General features: G+C 39.3%; 2 protein-coding genes across 8 annotated transcripts in view; one reads left to right on the top strand and one right to left on the bottom strand.

Annotated features, from left to right (window-relative positions):
* Nucleotides 1-21,894, top strand: part of TCERG1 (transcription elongation regulator 1) — a 35,577-nt gene extending 13,683 nt beyond the window's left edge. For 3 of the 7 annotated variants that reach the window (XM_053376661.1, XM_053376658.1, XM_053376664.1), the window contains 14 exons: nucleotides 207-322; nucleotides 1,188-1,276; nucleotides 1,977-2,137; nucleotides 3,392-3,485; nucleotides 3,857-3,992; nucleotides 5,230-5,319; nucleotides 6,573-6,691; nucleotides 8,902-9,052; nucleotides 14,553-14,717; nucleotides 16,014-16,196; nucleotides 17,693-17,872; nucleotides 18,703-18,786; nucleotides 18,950-19,050; nucleotides 20,735-21,894. In XM_053376661.1, the coding sequence (XP_053232636.1) occupies nucleotides 207-322; nucleotides 1,188-1,276; nucleotides 1,977-2,137; nucleotides 3,392-3,485; nucleotides 3,857-3,992; nucleotides 5,230-5,319; nucleotides 6,573-6,691; nucleotides 8,902-9,052; nucleotides 14,553-14,717; nucleotides 16,014-16,196; nucleotides 17,693-17,872; nucleotides 18,703-18,786; nucleotides 18,950-19,050; nucleotides 20,735-20,936 (1,871 nt within the window). In that variant the 3' untranslated portion in view covers nucleotides 20,937-21,894. Of the gene's footprint in view, nucleotides 1-206; nucleotides 323-1,187; nucleotides 1,277-1,976; nucleotides 2,138-3,391; nucleotides 3,486-3,856; nucleotides 3,993-5,229; nucleotides 5,320-6,572; nucleotides 6,692-8,901; nucleotides 9,053-14,552; nucleotides 14,718-16,013; nucleotides 16,197-17,692; nucleotides 17,873-18,702; nucleotides 18,787-18,949; nucleotides 19,051-20,375; nucleotides 20,540-20,734 lie in introns of all 7 variants that reach the window. The other 4 variants (XM_053376663.1, XM_053376659.1, XM_053376665.1 and 1 more) reach the window with 3 other exon arrangements.
* Nucleotides 21,895-23,468: 1,574 nt separating this feature from the next.
* Nucleotides 23,469-26,782, bottom strand: GPR151 (G protein-coupled receptor 151). Its single transcript, XM_053376666.1, has one exon. The coding sequence runs from the start codon at nucleotides 26,622-26,624 to the stop codon at nucleotides 25,389-25,391; it is 1,236 nt and encodes a 411-aa protein (XP_053232641.1). The 5' UTR covers nucleotides 26,625-26,782; the 3' UTR covers nucleotides 23,469-25,388.
* Between the last annotated feature and the right edge of the window lie 412 nt (nucleotides 26,783-27,194).

The raw sequence follows: 27,194 nt of genomic DNA, 5'->3' as shown, positions 1-27,194 counted from the left end.
GAGCAGAAATATAGCCACCCAGTGTCATTCTGCTAGTTCTAATAATTTGTATAATCACAGATACATGTCCATAGTTGAGAAAAATTCTGACAAAAATGAAAACACTAGCATTCAAATGTACTTTTCATTATGAATAATTATGCTGATAAGAGACTTAAGTTTGAATTTACAGAAAGTGGAAGGTAAAAAACAATGCTTTTCCCTAGAAAAAGTAGAAGAGAAGATGAAAGAAAGCATTAAGGAGCCTGCCGAAGACCCTTTGCCTATGGAGACTGAAGAGGAGGAACCCAAAATTGAACCTATCAAGGAACTTATAAAAGAGGTAAAAGACATGAGAAACCTACAGCTTAATTTTGCTGTATTTAAATACTCTTATGTTGGTTTGTGAAAACAAAGCTGCAGATCAAGTAGAATGAAGTGGAAGATGCATTTAAGTAAACTGAAATAAAATAGAAAATGTGCACATTTTGGTCTGGGTATTGAGAGCATATTGGCAGCATATTGACAGCTCTCTAACGTGACTAGGTTGTTCTTATATTTAGGAACTAACTAGAAGCAATATTTGATTTTACAAATTACTTAGAAAGTAAAGCATTGTGGATAGTCTTCAATGGCTGAAAAACTTGATTGTATCCAATGTTAATCATACTTTGCGTCAACCATTTGAATAAGTATGACAACCTAGGTTCATTAATTCAAATGCATATTCTGAGTAAAAACAAGCTGAATACAGTCCACAGTTTTTAAGGCACACATTCAGTGCCTTAAATATTGAAAACTTGATTTACATTTAGGAACATAAACATGAAAACAAAGTGTTATTGCATAGTTTTGAAAGTAGTAAGATAGCACAAACTCTTGGCAGCTTTTATATTACTTTGGAGCAGATTTTGGGGCACATGGGGGTGCAGGTGGAAAGGGGCAAAAAGAAACCAGACATCCCATTTCACAGATGGATTAACCACTGTGCAAAAGCAGGTGGGCATCTTAGGATGTTGCCCTTAGTGTGTGTTAAACATAAAATGAGTTAATCATTATAGTTCAGGAACTTTTCTTACACATGGGTTTCACTGATTTCCAAATTACTTTTTATTTCCAATTGATTTTATATAGTTCCTCCTTATCCTTCTTGTCAATTCACTATAAACGCAACAGTTGGTTTTAAATTACCTTTGATCTCTCACCAGGAACCAAAAGAAGAAGAAATGACGGAAGAAGAAAAAGCAGCTCAGAAAGCAAAACCTGTCGCTACTACCCCTATTCCTGGTACTCCATGGTAAGTAACATTTTCCCCTCAGATTGATTAGTGTGAATATATAATAAAAAAAAATCTTTCCAGTAACACCTTAGAGACCAACTAAGTTTGTATTGGTATGAGCTCATACCAATAACAAACTTAGTTGGCCTCTAAGGTGCTACTGGAAGGAATTTTTAAATTTTCTTTCTACTAAGGCAGACCTACCTGTAACTGTGAATATATAAGTACTACTTTTAAATCTGTGCATTCTATTCATAGTGAACATTTTATGCATTGTTTATTTCTAATATAAAATTAATGTTAGATTTACAATGATTTAATCAATCAATAATGTTAGCAATAGGCTTATATTATACATTTCATGTTGAATAAAGAAAAAATCGGCTTTACATTATTTTTGTATGAGATTGACCAGCAGTTAGCAGTGATCGTAAGTCTACTCTCTGTTTATAAAACATTCTAGTACAGACAGGTATAATTAAGTGCTGTTGATCTTGGCTATAATCATATGCACATTTATCTGGGAATAAGCCCACTGAATACAATGTTGCTTATTTATGAGTAAGCATGCTTAGGACAGTGTTGTTTTATGGAGTTTAAGAGCATGTGACAAAGGCATTGGGACCTCTGTATTTTATTAACTGAAAGCATGCTTATAGGTTAAACAAACTTTGATAGAGTATTGATAAACTATTGATTGATTGTGGCTTTTCTGTAGGTGTGTGGTGTGGACAGGTGATGAGAGGGTTTTCTTTTACAACCCTACCACACGTCTGTCTATGTGGGATAGACCAGATGACTTAATTGGAAGAGCAGATGTGGATAAAATTATTCAGGAGCCTCCACACAAAAAAGGAATAGATGAAGTGAAAAAACAAAGTAAGAATGAAAACACTATTCTTCCTATTTTGTCTTGGTTATTTTGCAATTTTGAATATACTTACAGGTTCAATTTTTTTGTGCTTATTCAAAGCAAGAGATGTTTTGTGCTTATTTAGAAGCAAGAGAGAACTGCAGTGGAAAAAGTTATTGATCAATGCATGATTTCTGGGACTCAGTTGTGACTAAATTAAATCATTTTTGATTGCTAAAAGTAGGCTAAGCATATATTCAGTAATGTGAATATTTACATAATCTTAGGAAGTGCAGGTCCTCTATATTTGATATCTCCCATTGGTTCAAAAGCTAATGTTTTCTTTCACTCAACAATTCCCTCTACTTTAAATCCACCGGCATGTAGAACAAAGTTAGGGAAACATGGCTGGTGGTCTGGGATGATGAGAATTTTTTTTGGCGGGGGGAGATACAGGACCCCATTCTGTGATGTTGGAGATGCAGCTGGAAACCAGGCAGTGGTTCATCACATCTATGAGCTTGATTTGGCCTTTTAGGTTGGATGGTGCTAAAGGATTAGTGAGATTTCCAATGTAAACACTTGGAATACTGAAGTGCTTTTTATTCTGTATATACATACACTACATACCTCACAAAATACATTGCAGTCTTACCAAGAAGCTTGGGCATAGCTGAGCCACGGCGCAAATTAGTTTCAGAGACCTTGCTGACTGCAGCACTCACATTGTAACAGAGTCCTAGCATCCCACAAGAGTAACTACGGTGTCATTCCTGATCTACATGGTTTAGTCTGGCTCAACATTTCACAGGTTTTTTTATTTTAAAAAAAATCACTGTGTCGCTTATGTGTTTGCTGCACTGTGTTCCTTTGGGAGGAAGGGTGGAATATAAAATTTATAAATAATAACAAGATTTCACACCAAGCCATAACTGGCTGTTCTATCTGATTTGAGCCTCTGCCTCTGAGGCTGGTATGTATTATGTTCTGGAAGCTATGGTAGAGTGGATTTTTTAAAAAAAATTATAGATATTAATTGGAAGCATACATTAATGATCAAATGTTATTTGTTGTTTAATTTTATTTTATAAAATTAATATACCTATTGATTGTGGGGGAAAACCTCACAGTGGAATATTGCATTCTTTATTGAGATTCTAATGTGTATCCATAGACTAACTTTGCATGTCTTAAAATTAACATGAGATGCATTCTTTACCTTTATGTAGACAACAAGCGAATATAAGTGGTGTGTTTTTCCCCCTGAACTGTACCTATAGGGATGCTAATAGAGGCCTCTCTTACAGTAAAAGAAGAGCATGAAATGCTAGATGAAACAAATGATGATGAACCTATTAAAGCAAAGAAGCGGAAGTAAGTTGTGTATGGAAGGATAGACTGCATGAATTTCTGAGCTTTAAAGTTTTTAAGTCTGAACTGGGGCTCAACTCTTTCAGTGTGGAAAGCTAAGTTTCCCACACTGCACAGTGGCTTTTGTAGTCACTATATTGAGTGAGATTGCTTGTCTGCAGTATGCCCAAAGTAGTGTTGTATGCTCAATCATATTTTTTAATTAATTGTTTGGGGGGGTATTGGGCCAAGTTAAATAGTCTCTGGTTCCACTGTGCACTGAATAGAATGCATTGGATGGAATCCACCCTGAACATACGTTACCAAAGTGATGTAAAGCTAAAGATTTAATTGTATTTTTTTTAATGGAGTCTTGTATGCCTTCACTTTCATAGGAAGGAGGAAAACAAAGACATTGATTCAGAAAAGGAGGCTGCCATGGAAGCTGAAATTAAAGCAGCTCGAGAGAGAGCAATTGTCCCACTGGAAGCGCGAATGAAACAGTTCAAGGACATGCTACTTGAAAGAGGGGTCAGAAACTATTATTGTATTAAGTCAACCTTGGTGTTTCCTGATTACACTGACATTTTAGCCCAAATAATGGAAAAATCTGATAGTTCCTATATTGTTCTTCTTTCACTGACAAGTTATTCCTGCATACTGTTATTAGGATTGAAGGATATTGGTTATCTGTATACTAATAAGATATTCCAACTCTGTATGGTGCTAATGATAAGAATGTCCTGTGCTTTGATACTTTGTTGTTGTTTGATTGTTCAGAAGGCACATGTGCAGAATAACTGGTCAAAGATAAAACTAGTGTTCACATTAAGTAAATGCCATTGGGAAACACACACACATTCTCACACACCTATTCACCTGTTGAAGTTCTGTGATGTAGGATTGTTGCACACAACTAGTTGTGTGGGTGTGTAATCTTAATTTGGGGAGTTGGATAAATTGGGCTTCTGTTCAAATCCTTATACTACGATAGTTTCACATTTGAAGAGTGTGTCTGTTACCTATGTATGTGTACTGAAGATAAATTATGGATTTCAGTAGCATATTTTTTTCATGCAAAATGAAGCCCACAACAGTTGTCTTTTTCAGGGGCAGTTTAGGGAAGTGGAGCATTTTTGGCAACTATCATTGCTATTCCTGGAGCCTTGGTATTGGTGGGACAGGAGAGTGGCGCATATGTTTGCAATTGATTTCAAAATTCTCTTGTTAGAGTAAAGAATATCAGCTTTCAGTGTGATTTTTCCAATGCAGTTTCCATGAAATGTTATAAGTTTGCCTTGTTAACCTGTCTTTTTAAAAGTGCTCCAAAGACAATTTCTGTGCAAAACCTTTGGGTTTATTTGGGGTGGCGGCGGGCGGGGGAGACATTGGATCATTTAGAAAAAGAGCTATGCAGGCAGCATAGGAAGTCAGAGTAGAGAACTTCAAGGCTCTCTTTTGATGTGGCAATTTTTAAATGTCACACAGTAGTGGCTATTTTAATGAGTAATTAGATGTGTGTTCTGTGTAATTATGTAGACGTTTTTGGAGCCAATTAGTGTGGAAATTTGTGATGCTGACCTCCTGGAGCTTGTCATCTATTAGTGATGAAACTGCTGTAAGAGTTTCAGTTATGGCTCTTCTCTAACAGATGTCCTGTAGGTTTCAAGCAAAATAGCACGACTTGCTTGTCTTTGGGTGAATTTAATTGCTAAGAAAATCAGCACTTTCCTCTCTTCCACTCCACCCCTTTCTATTTTTTTTAAAGGTTTCTGCATTTTCTACTTGGGAGAAGGAGCTACACAAGATAGTTTTTGATCCCCGCTACCTGCTTCTTAACCCTAAAGAAAGAAAACAGGTAAAATAAAGGCCTACAGGTAAACACAACTGGCCTGTGAATTCTGTGATATCTGGAGTTTCAGATAACAAATGTTTGGGGAAAGGGTAAGGTTCCAGGTATTTCTTAAGAAAGAGAACTTGACAATTTCTATAGGGAAATGAAAGCTTCAAACTCAAATGTATGTTTAGGTATGAAGCCCCACACCCCCAAACCATAATTGTTGCAGAGATTTGTATAAAAATATTAACAGGAGTATTTGACAAAGAAACCCTGAATATGTTATTCATACTCAAAATATTCTTGTGTGAAATCTTTTACTACAAAGATGAAAATAAATGGGAAATGTAAAATTTGCAAAAGGGAACAATCAGGATTTATTTATGTACTCTGTTTTAATTTCTTCATCTCCAGAGTGATTTTTTAGAAGCTGAGACTTGGTAGAACCACCAGTTTCTGAACAAAGGTGGTCAGTTGTATGTCTCTCATATTAAATCATGCACATATAGCCCAATGTTAAATGGGAGTTTTTTCTCCTATCCTAACTAGTGATAAGTGTGGATACTGTGTCCTCATGAATAAATGATAATTTGATTGCATTAATATTGCCATAAAAGTGTTTCTAGGGTTATTGAGCATTCTTAAATGCTGGCTATGAGGTATGAAAGAAGAAAGAGCTGGCTCTTTTCTGATAGCTTCTCTTATATATTAGCTTCTCTTAGTGAGAATTACACTTTTTGGCTTTGATAGAGAAGAATATGTCACTGTCTCCGTATGTAGCAGTATCTTTGGCAATACCCTTCTTCACCTCCTCTCCTGGCAGCTTGAGCTGCAGGACCCCCTTGTTCCATGCCGCATTGTTCAAGATGGGCTTGATCCCAGCTGGAGTGATGACATATAGCTCTATCAAAGTACATGCCATTATCTAATGAAGACCTCTGTGCAATTTAAAAATACAGAAATTCATCCTGATGGAAGGAAGCAGTTCTTAAGCATCCAACTATTTTACGTTCAGCACTGTTGCTGCTGTGATTGTTACTTGGTGCCCTAAAGAACAGTGTTAAAATTTATGTTGAATGGCTTTACATAAAAGTTTTTATAGAGAGGAATATTTCAGTGAGTCCAAGCTTAGTGAAGTGATACTCTTGGGGTCATATATGGTAACTTCTCATATTACTGCAAATGATGCATCCTAGCCTTTGACTTGTCCTTTGGAGTTCTCCCCACTTACAGGGTGATAATGCTCCAAATGGTATACTCTGGTGTTTCTGTAGGTATTTGATCAGTATGTGAAAACCAGGGCAGAAGAAGAGCGCAAAGAGAAGAAAAATAAAATAATGCAGGCTAAGGAAGATTTCAAGAAAATGATGGAAGAAGCAAAGATTAATCCCAGGTAAGAATATTTCCTCCTACATTTTCAGGTACTGTGTACTGCTAGACTTGGTTTTACTTGAAGTCCAGTACTATCCTCTGCATGTTTACTGTCATTTAATCCAAATTTTATGACACTGGCTATTTCAGGATATGAAGCAATCCCAAATGCTTGGCAAGGTGTGGAAGATGGATTTATTTGCCCTAAATGTTCACAAGCTATGTCCTCCAATCTGTAGGTTTCCTCATCTTCATTAGCTGTGAAAACATCAACATTTCTGTTTAGAATATAATAGGGAACTTCTACTCTTTTCCAGCATTATGTAAATATGAAACATATTAGTACCAGAATTGTTTGTGACTTTGAGTAGTATTTTTTAAAAGCTGTCTGTTTTACTTAAGTAAACTACATATGCAAATGAGCCCTAGCTATGACAGGCAAGTTTCCATAAGCTATTCCATAGTCAGCATGGGGAAAGGACCTGGTGGATTCTCTCTGCTTTGCTTTGTAATTTTAGGATGTGAACCGCCCTGAAATCTAAGGAGAAAAGGTGGTATACAAATTGAATAAATAATAATAATAATAATAATTTTATATTACTTATTCATTACCAAATAGGTTTCCATAATTCAGTTACATTGTAAGCAAGACATTGCCAATATATTGTTCAACAGTATGTAGTTATCATTTCCTTTTAAAGTATTTCTTTTTGTGTAAACTAGGTAGGCTTTACTTTGCATTACATGTTTGTCTGCTTTAGGTTAATACTGTGGTTTCAGTAAAATGCAGTGAAACACCCAAATGTTTCTTCAGAAGTTGTGCTACTTTGCTTGAATTAACTTGATGTCTACAAATGGTTACCCTAAACACACATATTAGGCAGGGGTGGGCAACCATTTTTCTGTCAGGGATCGCATCCCCCCAGGAGTAATCGGTTGGAGGCCACACGCCATATGTGGGTGGGGCCAGGTCCAGTGGTGGTTGAGACTACATTTTTTCTCTTTCTGCTGCCACCTTTTCTCTCTCTCCTCTTTCCTGCCTGTCCAGCAGACTGTCACGGAGTGATGAGGCACTTTTGCCAGCAGTCTGAACTGATTGCTTGCAAAGAGCTTTTGAAATTAGGCTGTGGGCCACATAAAATAAGGTCAAGGGATTCAGGTTGCCCATCTTTGTTGAACAGTACTGAGCTTGAAAATAATTGCTTTGTTAGTGTAACCATTTTCCTTACTTAGCCTTAATTGTTTCTTACTACTTTTTTGCACCCCAAAGGACACAGAAGTATATATCATTTATATATTATGTTTGTCTTCTTTACCCACTGTTGACTAAAACCAATCTCCAAAGGACCTGCAAGTCTTGTTAACTAATTTCCCTTTTTTAATCCAAGGTAACAGTGCCCATTTGGAAGTTTGCATTCCTTAAAAATCATATTTATGCTTTGTGTGCTCAGAAATCCATGTCCAGTCTTGCTTTTGCAGCTCACTTTCTTTAGTTTAGGTTTACATTCACTTCCAGTCAGTTGAATAAGCTACCCAATTATTCTCTTGTTTTAATTTACCCTACAGCAACATTAGGCGGGATTGCCCAAGTCTAATTATTTCCATGCTGAGATGAAAACATTCGTAGGATTATAATGTCTCACGTAAACCTGGGGCCAGATTAGCATCAGACCTTGGAAAAAGCACAGTAGTGTTTGTTTTTTTCGAGGTAAGTGGCAGTACTATATCTACTGCACATCTGAGATTTGGAATCTGGCCCTGGAGGTGAGAGTACTGTTAATAATTAAAACTGCAGGGAGAAAGGGTGGGAAACCCTTCAGACACTACTGTCCTTGCTCACAGTATTAAAAGAATCTGAATTTTTGTACCATGCCAGTTCTATTTCTGGCAGTGTTGGGTGGCAAAAGAGCATTGTTAAATTTACATTGCATAATCGTGAAGTATCAGGACAGATTGACCATGGAATTTGTCTTCTGCAAGGATTATGTTATATGTGAAGAACTGCATTCAGTGTGCAATTTTTTTAAAAAAAGTTTTAGCTGGTTCATGTCAACTTTCTAAAAAAGAAAAAAGACAAACTTTATGTCTTGGACCTTCAACGGTGGCAAGGATACCAATATATCGGTGCTTAGTGTATGTATTCCAACAGAACCAAAACACAGTTGTGCTTTTGAATATATTTTCCGTCTACGAAAACCCTGCCAAATCAGTACACTTGCCATTTTGTTACAGAACTACTTTTAGTGAATTTGCAGCCAAGCATGCTAAAGACTCACGATTCAAAGCAATTGAAAAAATGAAAGACCGGGAAGCCTTGTTTAATGAGTTTATCACAGCAGCAAGAAAGAAGGAAAAAGAAGATTCGAAGACCAGAGGAGAGAAGGTAAGATTTTTATATCAAGGATGTGAAAATAGCATAATGGGAGGTTTGGGGAAGGGCCCATGCTAGTCTTCTAGGTTTGCCCTTCACCCCCTCCCCCAAATTATTTTTTCCTTTTGTCCCCCCCCCCCCTAGTTTAAGCATTTGTATCTTATTTGGAGGTGTGGGGTTGGTCATTTTACTCTCTTTTTTCTTCTAAATTTGGAATAAGTTTAATGTTCTAGAAAATGTACTATAATTTTCTTCTAAATTCTTATCTAGGTTTTAAAATCCTAGATATATTTTTTTTTGGTGGGGGGGGGGACAAATGTCTGACTGATAAACTCCAAGCAGACCATTACATACCCATTCTGTCAGGGATGCAAGCAAGGTTTGAGAACTGTTTGTGGGCAAATTTCAGAATGCTAACACTTCAGTGGTTTTTTTTAATCTTCCAGTAAATGTATCTTAGCATGACTACTTATCAGAATTAAAGGTCGCCTATGAAAGATTAATGAATTTCAAATGTCATTTGTCTGCACTGTCAATACAAGAGACAAAGTGCACATCACTGGGGGAAGGTGGATGCTACAAAGTATCTTCAACAAGCGTTAGCATCAAAATATGCAGCAACTTTCTTCAGTGTCCTAGCATACACCTTTGAAACCTAATCATTTCTGGGATTTCTGTTTCCTTACATACTCCTTAAGTGAAGCTAATATAATTTCCTTTCAATAATTAGCATAGATAGAGGCAAAACTTTCAGGCAAAAGTTACCTGTTGTATAGGAATGGAAAACAAAATGCAAAATGCAGAAATCTTAATATTGCAAAAAATAATAATCAGAAAATCCTTTGAGTAGGATCCAACATTGTCCGAGCGGACTTCCACCCACATATTGGGTATTTCACTTCTCCACTGCTGCCCTGTTGTGTGAGCAAGCATCTGTTCCACACTTGCCTTTGATGGAACCCCTTAGGGAACTGAAAATAAAGGCAAGTGACTCACATAAGGCCACTCATAGTAGGCATGAGATTCAGCCCAGCAACTACTTGATGCACTGCTCAGTCTCATAGGCTGCAGTCCTTTTACCCACTTACCTGATATTGAGCCCCATTGTACTCAATGGAACTTCTGATAGATATGTACAGGATTGTGCCCTTAGACTCTATGGTACATCAACTCTATATGCACCAGAATGATTAGCTTTCTAGAGGTGAACATGTATAACCTAGAACTAGCCTAAATTGCACTCTACTTGTTTTAATCTATAATCATGGCTTAAACATTATTGTTGCATCTTAGCCATTATCAAAATGAATAGTTAATAAGTAAATTCTTTTATGTTGCATGAGTTACATCAAACAAGATTTTGTGTTAAATAAATGTGTTTATCTTTGCATCTGAAACTAATTATTTCTTTTCTCCCAAAGCCTCTTGTAACCATTTTATGTATTCTGTTTTGTAACAAGTGGATAGATTTTACAGTTTTGTGCTGTGCGGCCTGTCAATCAGTTCAGTCTGACAGCTGTCAATCACTGACACGCAAAGTATTATGGGATTCCCTAGTGAGGAAAGAATTGGTATCTCTGTGTGGTGACTTTAGCCTCCCGCAGTTCCGGTACTTTACATTTTTTTCAGTTTTTTTCCTTGTGAAGTGATGAGAGTTGTGCCCAGAATGTGTAAACTGCAAAAAGAGGAGAAAAATCCTCCTAAATAAAAGCAAAATATTTTCAGCCATACATGCTTTTTTGATTCCACAAGAAACATAAAAGTTGATTCAAAATATGCTTAAAGTGTTAAGTGAAGCTTTCTCAGCCAGTTCTTCTCTTCCCAAAAAGAGGTTTAATGTAGGGGTAGAGAAACCTGTGGCCCTCCAGATTTTGTTGGACTCCAATTCCTATCATTGCTGGCTGGGGGTAATGGGCGTTGGAGTCAAACAATATCTGTAAGGCTTCAGGTTCTCTATCTCTAATTTAATACTATAATTTTGTGATTTCCCACAAACCTTTAAAGTAAGTGATTTGGGTTTTGTTTGTTTTGGCATCTTCCAACTCTGTGGTTCCCTTGTTTAGTGAAATTAAAGAGAGAAGATAGCAAAGTTCCCTTAGGACTAGAAATATAACTATTTCTATGCTGAAGGAAGAGATGTAAGGCACATCAACTAAACTGAGGAGTTTCATCTTTCAGAAGTGTATTATATAGCTCCACTCAGTAAGGTCTAACTAAGCTGAAAGTTGCCAGGTCAGTACCTTAAAACTAAATATTTCTGCCTCCCTTCCTTTTCACTAGAAAAACTTCAGCGACCCTCCAGCTACCATGTCCATGTTTTTTAAAAAAAATAATAATAAATAAAGCCAAAATAGAGGGACAGGTAGAGTTTCGTTACTGCATTTATGGATTTAGTATCTATAATCTTGGATTTACGCTTTTCATTTTCTACTTTGCTTTTCCTGAAGGGTGACAGTTTTCAAGTAAAATGTGGTGTTCTCACCACTGTATGAAACCAGAAAACCTGCATGTTTCCTAAACCCTAGAATTATATTAAAATTTTAGGAGAATGGATTGGCTGGTTTTGGTAGAGAAGTCCATGGAAGGGTTGCCTTTAGTTGGAATACTGTATGTTCCTGCAGCACTAGGTGGTAAGATCATACTGGCTTTCAAGTTAGAAAAAGGAGGGCAGCTGCTGGTTTCTAGAGAGACGGGTGCATGCTGTGTAGAATCCCAGTTAAATTATGGCTTGAAGATTAGCTTTGTGTACAGTAGAAAAATAGCAATAATTGATTAGGTGTGCCTGTACAATTACCCTTACTTTAAAGATTTCCACAGAAACACATTTTGTTTTTAATTTCATAAGTGTTGTTTTCATATATCTGGCTTAGAAAGCTTTCTATTTTGATACTAGTTGCATGCTGTGCTTAAACTTTGGAATAACAAATACCATTAAAAAATAGCTATAAGCTTACTGAATATCTTCTTAAATACTACTCTGATAGATCTGCCATTGGTGGAGAGAAAATTGCTCTACACAGTATTGTGCAGCCTTTTCATGATTTTATTTGCCTTTGGACTTAAAAAAAATTCATTGTCCTTGCATAATACTGTGCCAAGGACCAAACATAAGTGTTGAGGGAGAGCTACAGACTATTAGCATTATTTTTATGTAGTAATTAATAATTGAAGGAAGCTAGAATGCAAGTTTTAATTGGCTGGTAAGGCATCAAGCTGCACTGTTAATCATACTTAAGTCATTGGGATTTGGTGTCCTATAATGCATTAAGACTTGGGGTTGCAGGTAACACCCTCTGCATGCATGATTTGGGTTTAGGGGGTGGGAGTTGAGATTTATAATATAGCCTGTCTTACAATGGAATAATATCCGTTCTAGAGCTAAAATAACTATGATCTCTCTAATCTCAGAAAGAAGCTGTGAATGCTCTTAAAGCGATAAACTTGGCCCCTTGGCAGGGCTTAGCCATTTAGAAAGATAACTGGTAAAAGGTTTCTTAATGGTCAGAGGCCTGATTACGGGTGAGCATAAGTTGTTTGTGTGAAGCATCTTCCCATGTGATTGCAGCAATTGTACTCTTACTATCTAGCAGCCATGCATGGGGCAGAGGTGCTGGTGGCAGTGCTAGAATAACTGGGAGGGAACGAGGTCAGGAGAGCTCTGGTTGGCAGTGCATCTGTGGAGCTGCCACCAACTTGGAGTTGCTCCAGCCTTGCCACCTCTCTGTGCAGCACCACCACCTGGAGGACACTCCACTTCTCCCACATACATGCACAAACCACTGTTGATGCTATCTCAACTCCTGAAAAGGTGGGTTTTCACTGCCACAACAACATGAGAAGTTGATTCATCCAAACAGATTATGATATGCTACTGTGCCTTGTAGTTACATGATTTTACCCATCCAGTACCAAAGGCTCTGCAATGACATTCCTGTCATACATAAAATTAAGAAAATTCCAGAATTTCCAAGAGAAGCCAACAGAAAAAAATAACTTGGGAGAGGGGGAAGGAAGAAGAGAAAAATAATGCTTATGTTTTGCTGCACTTGTTTATATGGCAGGGAGAATTGTTTCATGAAACATTTCATTGTAGACTGAATTCTACAGTTATGATTTATGCTTGCATTTAGCCAGATAATTATGTTTGGACAACTTCTCACTATTTTGTATGAAACTTAATTGTGCCCTTCATACCAAGTTTTGAAATCATTATCCATTGCTAGCTGCTACCAGTGGTGTCCTTGGAACATTAACATGCCCATTTTTATGCTCACATATAAATATTGATATTCGGGACGCGGGTGGCGCTGTGGGTAAAACCTCAATGCCTAGGACTTGCTGATCGTAAGGTCGGCGGTTCGAATCCCCGCGGCGGGGTGAGCTCCCGTCGTTCGGTCCCAGCTCCTGCCCACCTAGCAGTTCGAAAGCACCCCTAAGTGCAAGTAGATAAATAGGTACCGCTTTATAGCGGGAAGGTAAACGGCGTTTCCGTGTGCGGCACTGGTGCTGGCTCGCCAGTTGCAGCTTCGTCACGCTGGCCACGTGACCCGGAAGTGTCTTCGGACAGCGCCGGCTACCGGCCTCTTGAGCGAGATGAGCGCGCAACCCTAGAGTCGGACACGACTGGCCCGTACGGGCAGGGGTACCTTTACCTTTATAAATATTGATAATTTATTCTATGATTCTATTCCTTAATTCAGTGAGTTGGTACTTAAAAGTGCAATGAGAAATCTAAGGGTGTAGCCCACCAAGCATTGCTTCTGTGAACCAACAATCTTCAGTGGATTATACCAAGGCTAGAATCCAAAAATACAGTATACACACGTGTTCTAGAGCTCTGGACTACTTATCAAAGCAGGCTCTCATTATAAGTGGTGTGGACTTCGACTGCATGCACACACTTCCTTAAGGTAGAAGGATTGCACAAATGAACACATATGTCCCACGGTGCACATTACACATTTGTGTTTCCCTGCCATGCATGTAGAGGACAGTTTCAGTAAATACAAGGACTAGTCCCATATTTACATTCTGGGTTTCCTGTGCACTTACTGCAGAAGCAATACCAGTTGTGTATATAATGCACGCTTTTTTAAGTGGAAGAGCAGATTAGAGCTGCTGTAGTAGCAAGCCCTAACTATTGAGATGGTTCTTCTCAAGCAAGCCCTAACTATTGAGATGGTTCTCTTCGACATGTGTAAGCACCCTCTTTAGGTAATGTCCTAAGATTCTCATGACTGTGCAGTAGCCTTAAAGGAATTAGTCACATTGCATTTTGAAGGCTTCTGTATTATGTTTTAATATATAATCAAATCCCTCTTTCAAAATGGCAGTGGATTAAATTTAAAGTTTTATATTCTAATGGAATCATCTAGTTTGAATCTATTAAATTAAAATAGTTTTTGCTGTACGGTCTGCTTTTTATTTCTAAATTACACTGCAAGCATTCAGAAGTCTAAGTGACTTCTTTTGTTCCCTTTTTCTTCCTTTTGTCTTATGTTTTGAAATATAGATCAAAATGGACTTCTTTGAACTGTTATCTAATCACCACTTGGACAGTCAGTCTCGCTGGAGCAAAGTGAAGGACAAAGTAGAGACTGACCCTCGTTACAAAGCTGTGGATAGCTCTTCACAAAGGGAGGATCTTTTTAAACAGTACATTGAAAAAATAGCCAAAGTACGTGTGTTACTAATGAAGCTGCTTTCCTGTTCGTAATATTTCAGTGATGAAGCAATTGACAATAGACTTTGAAATACCCCACACAAACATAAATCAGTTTTCTTAGCAGTGGTAGGAATTGCCCCATAGTCTCAGATTGGGGTTCTTACTTACTTACTTATTTATATTGCCTTATAAAACATTCTCTTGAGGTGACACATGATATATATTATGTATAAAAAAGAACAAGAGCACAATCTGGAAGACCATCCTAGGGTCCATAAGATTCTGCAGAGTGATGATAGAGGGATTAGGCAACATTTTGGACCAATAGCCACCCTATTTTCCTAACAAATTCTTGGAGGCAGGAGAATGGAGCGATACCAGTTGGATACAACTCAATGTCTTTCATTTGTATAGCCCATCGGAGCTGTGATAACTATAGTTAACAAACATTCTTAAAAAATTTACCGTATTTTTCGTCCCATAGGACGCTCCTAGTTTTTTGGGGGGGAAATAAAGGAAAAAAAATTTCCCTTTATTTCCCCCCCAAAAGCAGGTCGGAGAAACCGAACCAGGTCGAGGAACAGCGGGATGGCGGCGCTGCGCCTCCCTGCTGTCCCCTGAGCTTGTGGGGCTGGCTGATGTCTGCCCGGCGCGAGGGGCGCTCTGCTTCAGGGTGCCCTACCTGCGGGGCAGCAGGCTGCTATCCGCAGCGTGGGGAGCCCTGCGGAGAATTCCTGCAGGGCTCCCCACGCTGCGGATGTCTGTCCGGCGCGCGGGGTGCTCTGCTTCAGGGTGGCCCGCGCGCTGGGCGGCAGGCTGCTATCCGCAGCCTAGACATCCCTGCGGGACCTCCCGCATTGCTGCCAAGGCTGCGGATGTGTTCCCGAAGCGCCGGGCGCTCTGCTTTCAGCGCGCCCGGCGCTCCGGGAAGCAGGCTACTATCCACAGCCTAGACATCCCTGCGGCACCTCCCGCAGGGCTGCCTAGGCTGCAGATGTCTTCCTGAAGCCTGGAGAGCGAGAGGGGTCGGTGCGCACCGACCCCTCTCGCTCTCCAAGCTTCAGCGAAAGCCTGCATTCGCCCCATAGGACGCACCCAGATTTCCCCTTCATTTTTGGAGGGGAAAAAGTGCGTCCTATAGGGCGAAAAATACTGTAATTGAAACCTTACACTAGCAGCAGCAGTTTAATGGGTTTTTAACTAAATGCATTAATTTGCTTTATCAGTTTTTTTCCTTGAGTTCATTTTGTGTTAAAATTCGTAGCTAGTCTAAGCAGAATGTAATGTGTATTTTGGCTTCCATTTCAGAATGTGGACTCTGAAAAAGAAAAAGAACTGGAAAGACAGGCTCGCATTGAAGCAAGCTTGCGTGAACGAGAGAGAGAAGTTCAGAAAGCTCGCTCTGAACAGACAAAGGAGATTGATAGAGAACGAGAGCAGCACAAACGAGAAGAGGCCATCCAGAATTTCAAAGCTCTCCTATCTGATATGGTGAGGTTCCTGTGTGTTGAAATTAACAAGGTCAGGTATGCACTTGTATATAGAGAACACATTAAATTGTTTCCTGTTCATTTTAATCCCATAAGAGACTGATGTGAGTATAGATGCCTTCCCTAAAGTCCTATGATTTCCGAAGAGCTAAATGATCCATCTTTCCGTTCCCCCTTTTTTCCATTGGCCAGTGTAATAATTGGGCGGTATTCAACTAGGTTTTGCTTAGCTACTCAAAGAAATTAATGAACATGACTAGGGCTCCATCTCCATTTTACAGTCATGACTCCCCCCCCCCCCCACACACACTTTAAACAGTCATGGCTTCCCCCCAAAATTCTGAGAACTGCAGTTTGTTAAGGATGTTGAGAGTCAATAGGAGACCCCTACTCCCCTCACAGATCTACAGTTTCCAGAGTTTCCTGGGAAGACGGTTTGACTTTTAAATCACTTGCAGAATTCTGCCAAGAAATAGCAAATGGTACCAAAAGCCAGGAAGCATGATAAGGAAAGGTGTTGCATAGCAAAAAACCAATCCTGCTTCCCTCAAAATGATTAATAACAACAAAGAGAATGTGACAGTGATGGTCTGAAACATATGGAAAATACATGGAGATATTTTAGTCACAATGATATCTTAATTTCTCTTTGCTTTGAAGTAATTTGGGGCTGTATGTATGTTTGTACATTTTGTATAATGGGGGGTGGGTCACTGTTCCCCCTGTATCTACATAGATAACTAGTCAGTATTTTTAAATCAAGGACTCCAGCTCATTTGTTCAAAGTAATGTGTGATATCCACTGCTAGTTATACTCTGCTGAAATCAGGGGGATTCAGTAACTTAAGCCCTTCCATATTTGAGGCAGTTGCTGATGACCCAAATGGGTTGGGTATTATTCCTCATCATGTGACGGAGGCAGGAGAGCAAAGAACTCTGGGAGGCAGGCACAGTCTCCTCATTTTTTCTCGGCTCTCACTGATCTTTCTTTAAGCTAAGTTCTTCTACTTTCAAATACTCTTTTTTACTTTACTTTTTTGTGGGGGGGGGCTACCCTTGAGTATGACTTAGTTGGATAATGCTCAATGTTTCCATGCAACTCATAGGTATAAGTATGGTCTTCAGCACAGCCAAAATCCATACTTCTTATTTTTTTGGGGGGGGGGCACCCACATAGCAAAAGAAACCACCTTGGGAAGATTTTTACATTAATGCAGACATATTTCTCCCTCTTTGGTAGATGTATTTATACCAAAGTAATGGAGAATTACTTGACACATATTTTTACGACCCGATCTAGTTGTGACTGTAATTGGTTTTAAACTGTTTTTATTGCTGTATTTTAATATTCCTGTAACCCATCCAGGGACTTTCTAGTGAAGGGCAAGTAATAAATGGAGCAATAATAGTAATAATCTTAATGCAAATTAACTAAAGTTTTTGAAGTATATATTTTTTAACAAGCTGTATAGTGATTGAAATTATTCCTTCCATTAGGTGCGATCTTCAGATGTGTCATGGTCTGATACTAGAAGGACACTTCGAAAAGATCATCGGTGGGAATCTGGTTCCCTTCTGGAAAGAGAAGAGAAGGAAAAACTATTTAACGAACACATTGAGGCACTTACAAAGAAAAAGAAAGAGCATTTTCGGCAACTTCTAGATGAAACTTCATCAGTAAGCAGATGCTCTGCAATTTTTCTTGGGTTCTAACATAGTGTGTTTTATATCTTACTACAAAATATTATTGAGATTAAATTGGTATTTTCTACTGTCGTTTCATTTTCCACTGACTTCTGCCTATCAAATCTTGGAACAAAATGTGTATTTGCTGAATTAAAAAGTAGTCTGTTCAAGCCCACTATTATGTTGTGCCCCTGTTTCGAGATCTGAGCTATGTTGAGTGGGTAGAGAGAGATTTGCAAATATTTATCTGATTCCTTTTGCTAAAGTCTGATGGTTGGTAGCAGATCTCAGATACATATGAAAATATTTATTGGTGGGGCAGGGAATAGGTTTAATCCTACATGAATAAATGTTAACAATTTAGTAGCATGTATTGATTTATAGTCTACCAAGTTTAACATCTCACTATTTAAATGACTTCAGTTTCTCAACTTATTTTATTTTGCAAATCTTGTTTAAAAGTAGAATTAAGTTCAAAAGTGAAAACAGTGTAACAATAGACCAAAACTGTCAGTCAGCACCTTTATATCTCCTTCCCCTCACTTAACATTTGAGCACAATTAAAGGGCATCCCACTTCCTGTGTTGTGCAGCAGTAGTATAGGCTGTTTGTGAGAGAGTGAATCCTTCCCCCTGGACATCTGCTGAATAGAAGGTCTTTTGCTTCTTTGTAGCAGCCTCTTCTACTTTTGGGTGCTTTTCTCTGATTATGGTTATCACATGTTAAGCCAGAGACCGTCCTTTGCAAAAATTGCAGCTTAGTATTGCATGTTTGTATTTCTTACCCCAGCCTGTAATATTTCTATTTTTCTATTTCAAAAGATTACCTTAACGTCAACATGGAAAGAAGTAAAGAAAATAATTAAAGAAGATCCCAGGTGTATTAAATTCTCCTCCAGTGACAGGGTAAGAAGCCTTACAGTGGTCATTCTAGACTACCCATGTGATGTTAAAACAAACAGCAATTTCCTCCCTCATATATTTTGTTCAGCAGCCCCTAACAGACATTAGGAGATCTATGTTGTAATGGAGATGCAATATCCAAATTTGCTTCTTTCTTTTCATGCAGAAAAAGCAAAGAGAGTTTGAAGAGTACATCAGAGACAAATATATTACAGCCAAAGCGGATTTCAGAACGCTTTTGAAAGAGACCAAATTTATAACATACAGGTGTGTATTCAAAAGCATCACAGAGATGGTTCTTCAAACTTTTAATATTTATGTCGAATATCTGGTTAGCTTTAGCAGTTTTTTAAACAGGGAAAAAATGGATTGCCATCAGTTCTTTCCATGAATTTTTCATGGATTTGGATTTCTGGGATGATGCTGTTCAAATTGAGTATCTGTGCCAAGCTAATTTTTATGTACACAAATATTTAGAGATGTATATTTTATAAAATATGTGGCCTGCTCTAGAAAACCCTAGTTCTGAATTTTTACTTAGCGGTGTGAACAGATTGGGTTGGATACAGAGCTGTTCTTCCACTCCCATAAGGGTTGTTTCTTACCTAGCAGAAGAGTGTTGCATGGAGAAAGTTGCCCCAAGTCCAGAAGAGTACCTCTCGTTTTGTGCAAGCTCTTCCTCAAAACCATTTTGTGATCCACAATGTTTATATACTACAACCTGTATTATCATCATTCACTGTTTCTTACAGTGTAGCACAACTTCTACATTGTGCTGCTGCATTATGAAGAGTTGCTGAGCTCAGTTAGCCTCTGCCAACCTGGTGTCTTCCAGATGTTTAGGACTACTGCTCTCATCAGCCCCAGCCAACAGCCATGCTCGCAGCATCCTACCAGCACGTTGGCTGGAGCTGCGACAAGTTGTCATCCAAATCATTTGGAGGGTATCAGGTTGGCAAAGGCTACTCTAGCCCCTGTGGGAGAGCTGATGAGAAAGCACTCTTTCTGCTCCAAGCCACTGATTGTTTAGTTAACAGCAGTCCCTACCCATGGATAATTTGACCCCAATAGGTTGTGTACTTTTCTTTTTAGTTAGTCCTTTTGCAGAGTATCTATTTAACAATTTACGTTGTTTATATACCACCTGTATGCTAAAGTGTTCAGTGCAGTTTCAGAAATGTTAACTAACAAAATAGCAGATTTGCCTTCAAGCTGTTAGTGATCTCTGCTGATCTCTACTTGAGGAGCTTAGCTTTGTAGGCTGGAATTCTCTTATTCCTTTCCTTCTTGGTTCTTTACGTAGCCCCAGGAAGATGAAGAAAGGACTGGCAACAACAGTTCTTGTAGGCCAGTGGTGCTTTATTCAAAAACTGATGGCATGAGCTCCCCACTCAGGCTTATTCTCTTATGCTTGATTATTGCTATTGTTGTCATTGAAATAAAGCACTGTCTAAATGAATGTAAATAATCATATTTATCTTCGGTTGGTCTGGAGTACAACTGGGATATTGCCATCCATTTTCTACAGGTGTTCTTCAACTGCAGTGTTTAATTTGAAATGTGCTCATTTTTCTTATTTTACATTTTTATGGTTTAATTAGTGCTGATTTTAAAAGGTACTGGCAGCCCTTGAGACTGAAGTCTTCTGTTTACCTGCAGAACAGATACAGCACAGGCAGTGGCAGTGCAAGATTTTTTACATTCACACATCCCTGCCATTTTGCCTCACCCCTGACCTGAAGGGGCAACCTTATAGGTGAGAGGATAGCCCAGTCTCTGTGTCCTTTTGAGCATTTGGCCTACCTGATTGCAATGTCAAGAGAGATTGATTTTGGTGGGTGGAATTGTTACTGGGACACCTGTCCACTAGCATCTTCACCAAGATTCCAGTTCATTTCTGCGGTGCACCCAGCCATCCAATGGTAATGATGACCCTTACACTTAATTGCAGATCCAAAAAGCTGATCCAGGAATCTGACCAGCACCTGAAGGATATCGAAAAGATATTACAGAATGACAAACGTTATCTGGTACTTGACTGTGTGCCGGAGGAGAGACGCAAACTCATTGTATCCTATGTAGATGACTTAGATCGCAGAGGTCCCCCGCCTCCTCCCACAGCTTCAGAGCCTACAAGACGAACAACAAAATAATTGTGACATACTCTTGAACAAGAATATCTGTTAAGTCAAGAAGATTGCATGAGCCATCTGTCAGGTTTAATCGTATACATTACCATGAACCTATTGCAAAAACCATCCAAGGAGCAGAGAGAAAAGCAACATTTGTGAACATAAAGCAGTCTCTATGCAGAGAGAACATTTGCATTATCGATGCTTTTTCTCTTTGTCGCATGACTGACAAATATTCTAACCATGCAGCTATTTCCAGTGATTTTTAGGTCCTAGAACAATGCGATATCTGTGTACAAGGTGTGAATGTTGGTAGCATTTTGAAGCGTTCTTGGCAGCGTTACATGTGAAAGCCTTGGGATGATTTATATTTGTGGTTTGAAGTTAAGAACGGCAAAAATTACCGCAGATATCCTAATGGGAGAGCCAAGGTCAGGCATTCTTATGATTAAACTATTGACTGCTGAAGACCGCAGTAAGATTATGCCCCTTCATGAACCTGAAAATATAGGGCCTAATTCTCTACTCATGCGTGGCCTTTCCTGTATATAAATCAGGACTAACCCCATTAACGTCAGATCCAGCATGAGAGGAGAATGAGCCTTGCAGTGACCAAATTGAATAAACACCATTTGATCTTGTTCACAGGCCTGCTTTGATTCCCCCCTCTCCTTGTCCTCCCCAGTAGGCACAATCAAGTTGCTTTGCCCAGTAGTCTGGTAATGTTTTTGCTGTAAATTGGAAATGCACAGGAAAAAGTGTGTTCCCCAGGATAGCACGGTTGTACAAATACACTTTTATTTACCATAAAGTGATCTCTACCAACTTCTGGATTAGAATATGAAGTTCCCTTCTGGGTATTTCTTGTAAACTATATTCCTGTTTTGAATGTTAAACTTGTGTTTCTAAAGTTTAATTTTGAAATGTTGGGATTGTTCAGTTTACGTATTTGAACGACAATAAACCAACCCTTTTTATATATGGATTGTACATGCTTAGTAAATGGCTCATTACATTTGGGCAGAGTGGAGGAGGGAGAATCTGAAGCAAAGGAAATACCATATCCATACCCCTAGCAGGGTATAAGATGGTGGCACTTTTTTCTATTCCCTCCTCCCCTTTTTAGATAGGTAGGTTTTTTTCCTTCTTATTTCATTTCTAGGTTTTCTTGCACAGTGGGAAGGAAAGTAAGTATATTAGTTCCAAGGCTGGCATAATTTGATGGCAGATGTTGCCACACCCACAGTGGGAAGACTTATGAGGGCTAACATTCCTGGACTTCCACAGCAATCATAGGATCACATCCTAAGTGTTTATTTGATGAGTCAGGCAATATGGAAATCATACAAATAGGCATGAGATTTTTTTTTGAAAAATCACCTACACGTTTAAAGTAGTCAAAATGCCAGAGCATGGGCATCATAATGGGGGGGGGGGAATCATTTTTTTACTTTTTGAGGGATTATATCAAAGGATAGTGCTTGCTAAGGGTTTGTAGTGGATTCAGAGGATTCCCAAGCTAATGTAAATTGCTTTAGAGGGATTCTGGGCTTGTCCAAGGTGAAAAAGTATGTATGAGATGCCTCAAGACAAGAATCCCACCCCCAAAGTCTGGTGATTTGAACGCCCAACAAATGCTGTAAAGAACGTGTCTCTAAAGCTTACCTTATAACAAAAATGGCAGGGTGGTTTGAGAAAAAGGTAAAGCACCAAGAGAAATGGGAAAGCTTGTGATTGACAGGTCTAGCTTGAAATCAGAGGGAATGATTACTGTCCAACTAGATTTGACTGTCCAATTCCAGTGCTTTTGTGGGAGGGGTGTGGGAGTAAATAGCCTTAGTGCTGAATAAAATACTAACAGCATCTATATTTTGTTGAATTTCAAGGTAAAAATAAAGTATAGCTTTTATTTCTAAGTACCACAGAGCACTTTAGCCGCAAATGCTTTTAAAAATGCATAATAAGTATGTGCACATTTCCTCACTAATGAAAGTAAAGCGAGTTCTGCAGGGCTGTTTTCTCTTTAGAGTTGCCGGATCATTTATGATACTCGCCATGAATGGAAAATTATGGTGTTGTCATAGGTTGTATATGCATTTACAAACACCCCCCGCCCCCTATTGCTTGCAGACCATTTCAATGAAAGAACTCGGATCAACATATGACTGGTGGAATATTTCTCCTGTATAATTCCAGAGACATCCTACAAATGCAAAGTATTATACTAGTATTCCTTTTCAGTATTGTAGTACATTTTAATTTTGTGTCTATTTCTACAATGCTGGTAAGGTACACAATATAAACCATGTCTTTGGTAAAGACTTGGCTTTATAAACTTGCCTGCTGAGGAGGGGAAAAGCAAAAAAACACAGCTTGCTTTTGTGGTTGCAACAAATATAGTTACTACCTCAATAAGGTGAGCCTGGTGCAGCAGGAGCAATCTGAACACCCACGTCTTATTGCACAAACAGTAGCCAATGCAGTTGCAATCAAACTAAGCATAGTGATGAAAGATACCATGCTCTGTACACAACCAAGTGAAAATACATGCACTTATGGATAACCAAACGACTTGGAAGTTTATTGAAACTGGCATGTTTAACCACACATAATCTAAGTAGTTGTTCGGGTTGGCAATTTTTTTACAAGCAAAAATACAGTAGCACGTGATCCAAGAGCTGCATCTCAGGATATTTTGCAATGTCACAGAAGCACAACTCTTATTTGGCAAAATGCAGTGTTGCTGTTCCAGGTTTTGATCCAGTGGAATAATCTGCTAATGTAAAAGGGGGAGGTGATTTCTGCCACTTCCCACTCAGCCTGCTTTGCCACCTAACACTTTTCTGGAGGATCTGCCAACTTCCTGAACAGACTTGCAGGAGGCCGCAGGAGGAAAGGGGAAGCAGTGAAAATTCTTTTTCGTTGTATGGTAAAAGACCCTCTCCACTGGATCAACATCTGTTCTGCAAGCAGAAAAGGCAGCACTGGATTTCATCCACAATATTCATTGTTACTCCCCAATGTCCTCAGTTCTATTAATGCAGCCTAAGGCAAACACATTGAATCTCACAGTGTAGTAGCCACTAGAGGCAACAGAAATGTCTTTGGCCAGCCCTGTTAACAGTTCTATGCATTTAAAATGTTTCCAGGAACAGTTGTTGTGTCCCTGTTCATTTCAGAGGGACATGAACCAATTAAAATGTCATCAATACATCGGAATCGAACAGCTGCAAGATCTGAACTGTAACTTTAATCCCCTGAACTTTTTATGTATGTTTGTACAGTTCCACCTTTAAGCACTCAGAAAACCTATAAGGACGAATAGTACTTACATTTTAAAAGCCAGTTTGCTGGAGTCAGTTTTTCCTTTCATATACAAATGTGCTTCAGCAGTTGTGAACAGTATTGCTATGTGATGGATAACGCATGTTGCCTTGCACTGAAATAAGACTAATCCTGTCCTGCATATACAAAAGTTGTATTTCCAGAACTGTGGAAATGAGCCACACCTGATGATAGAACTCAATCGGTAACTCACTTGCTCTTTTCAAAAACAGTATTTTAAATGAGAGTGAGTGAGTCCTCATATGAAGATGAAACAGCCAACTGCATCTATAATTGAGAGATAAAGTAATATAGAAATGATGTTGCTTTGGAAAAATATATATACCGGTTGCATAATAAGGTCCTGGTGCATTTGATGTAAGTGAAGTGATACCACTTCATTTTGGCTCTTGTTCAAAACTTGCCTTGCTGCCAAATACAAATGTTATATTAATTGCTAAATGACTATACAATGGAATGGAAGATTTCTACACACCTGGTTTGGAACACTATACTTAGACTATAAAGCTTATTTCTGTTATTCGTGTGAAGTGGCAAGCCCATTAAGAAGGCTAATCGGTTAGCAGAAAAACATGAGCCACATTTTCTTTGAGCATGTTTAATACATATTAAGTGTAATAATGAGAGAACCTGTGATGCATACTGCTTCATTAGTTAAAACCAAATTACACCTTTTGCTCTGCCCTTCTTTTTGGTCAAAACCTGTTCAAAGCCATAATTGTTCACCCCAAAGTGTGCCTACAAAACCTATATACAGAGTATGTATTATAAATAAGCACAAAGCCCTTCTGTTTTATAGTCATCTCATGCAATTTCAGCTCACTTCTTGATGCAAAACTACTTTGCAAATGTAACCAAATTACTATTTTTTCCTTCCTGAAATTTTAACTTAAATCACCATCTGAAAGTACAAGACATGCATTTTAAGTAAAATGAGAAATAAAAATCTCACAGCAGAATAACTGGAATGATTAACTGACAGTTGCATTTGTTCATTACATTAATTCTGAAGACGTTGATAAGTCCCAAGCACACATGCAAAGGTGTAAAACTAAAGTAGTATACCCAGTTCAGCATTACTCCCAAGTAAGCAACAAAATTATGATTATATATATCAGCTTTCTAACTTCAGTTCTGTTGATCACAACCTACTGTCTCTTGCCCTTCATGTTCCCAAGGAATAGGGTCATTGTCTTGAGCATCAGGGACTGCTTCCCTGTCATGCCAGAATTGTTCAACATCTGGCAAAATGGGCATCTCCTTCTTGATTTCCATGCTTTCTGAGGTTTGAGGGACGGAGGGGGGCTCTTTTTCTTCATCAGGAGTCACTACCTCTGGAGAAGGAACAGAATCTGGGGCTTCCTCCGTGTTGTCAACCACTGTTTCCTCCTGATCTTCTGGGGCAGGCAGAGGTTTCTTCAGCGTAAGCCTTTTCCACAAGCCTTTGAAACCCTCCCTGAACTCTTCTGACATCAGTACAAAGATGAGAGGGTTGGCCGAAGAGATGGCAAACATCAGGACCTGGGTAGTGGCCATGAATCCTTGTGGGGGAGCAGGCCCACCCTTCTTCAGGTGCCAGACCCACAGCCAAGATATCCAGTCAGGAAGCCACATCACAGCAGAGGTGACAGTAACACTCAGAAGCATCATAGTCAGGCACCTGGATCTGATCTGGTTCCTCAGGTTCTGAGTCTTGGTCCCCCTCCGCTGGCATCTGCCATAAGCTCTCCAGAAATAAAAGAAAGCAAAAGTGAGGGGGGTGCAAAAGACCAGCAGGGGATAAAGCTTGACAAAGGCTGACATAAACTCGTGAGCATGGGCTGGAATGCTCATGATGCACAAAGCAGAGCCTACCTCCGGCTCCCAGAGGCTGCTGAAGAACCACAAAGGCAGCGGGATTCCCAAGGCCAGCAGCCAAATCGCCAGCAGCACAACGCAGATGGTGTGCCATTTGATGCTCACCTGCTTAGCCGGGTTATTTGCATACATGAAGCAAGTCTTGGCAACCACAGCGATGGTCAAGCTCTTGGCTGTCATGCAAGCGTGTTGGAACCAGTCGGAGGTTTTGCAAAGAAACCACCCCAGGTACCAGGCTCCTCTGGAGTAAGCCGCTGCCCTGAAGGGCACAACAAAGAGGACGAGGAGCAGGTCTGCCAGGCTGAGGTTGAGGATCAAGGAGTGGATCATGGACGGCTTCCCTTTCTTGGAGTTGTACAGTAGGATCCCAATGACACACACATTCCCTGCAAAGCCAGCCAGGCAGATCACCCCCAAGAAGGCTGGGATCACCACCTTCCACTCCTTGGAATCCTGGGGCTCATAGCCTCCTGCATAATGGATTGGTAAAGCCAGGGAACTGTTCATGGTGCTGAAGGCAGATTCTGTCCACCAAAGCCTCTGTTAGTGTTGATGATGCACGCCAATGGGAGGTAAATCCTCCTTGCGCCGTTCTGTCTCCTTTAAGCCCTCTGTGGGTGAGGAAAATCTACCATTCTGTAAGTAATACAAAACCTCTGCGAAAAGCCTTGATACAGTACATGTGGTTCTAGCCAGACCCTCTCATTGCTATATACCTGCGACGGCTTTGATTGACAGTCCCCTGGTGGGAGCACGTAGCCTGCTGCTTATTAGCAAGTCTAATAACCTGTGTAGCAGCCCCATGGAGTAATTAAAGTGATTCTTCCATAAATGATGTAAAACTCCAAAATGCTGTGCCCGATTCCTTTTATTACTATTATATTTTTTTTTACAAACGATAATGTGCAGCTAATCTCTGGACATTTATTAGCGTAAACGGCAGGACTGAATGGTTTTCTGATTTCGATGCTAATTTGAACTTGGGCCATTGGCTAAAATAATTCTGCAATCATGCCAAAAATATGTAGAACTCAAAAAGCTCCACTCCAGGTGCTACAGGTGCAAGCTTCATAGAAA

This window comes from Podarcis raffonei, chromosome 2 (assembly GCF_027172205.1).
Source record: "Podarcis raffonei isolate rPodRaf1 chromosome 2, rPodRaf1.pri, whole genome shotgun sequence".
Lineage (NCBI taxonomy): Eukaryota > Metazoa > Chordata > Lepidosauria > Squamata > Lacertidae > Podarcis > Podarcis raffonei.
Note: the sequence above shows the minus strand (reverse complement) of the source record. Positions and strands in the feature narration are given on the sequence as shown.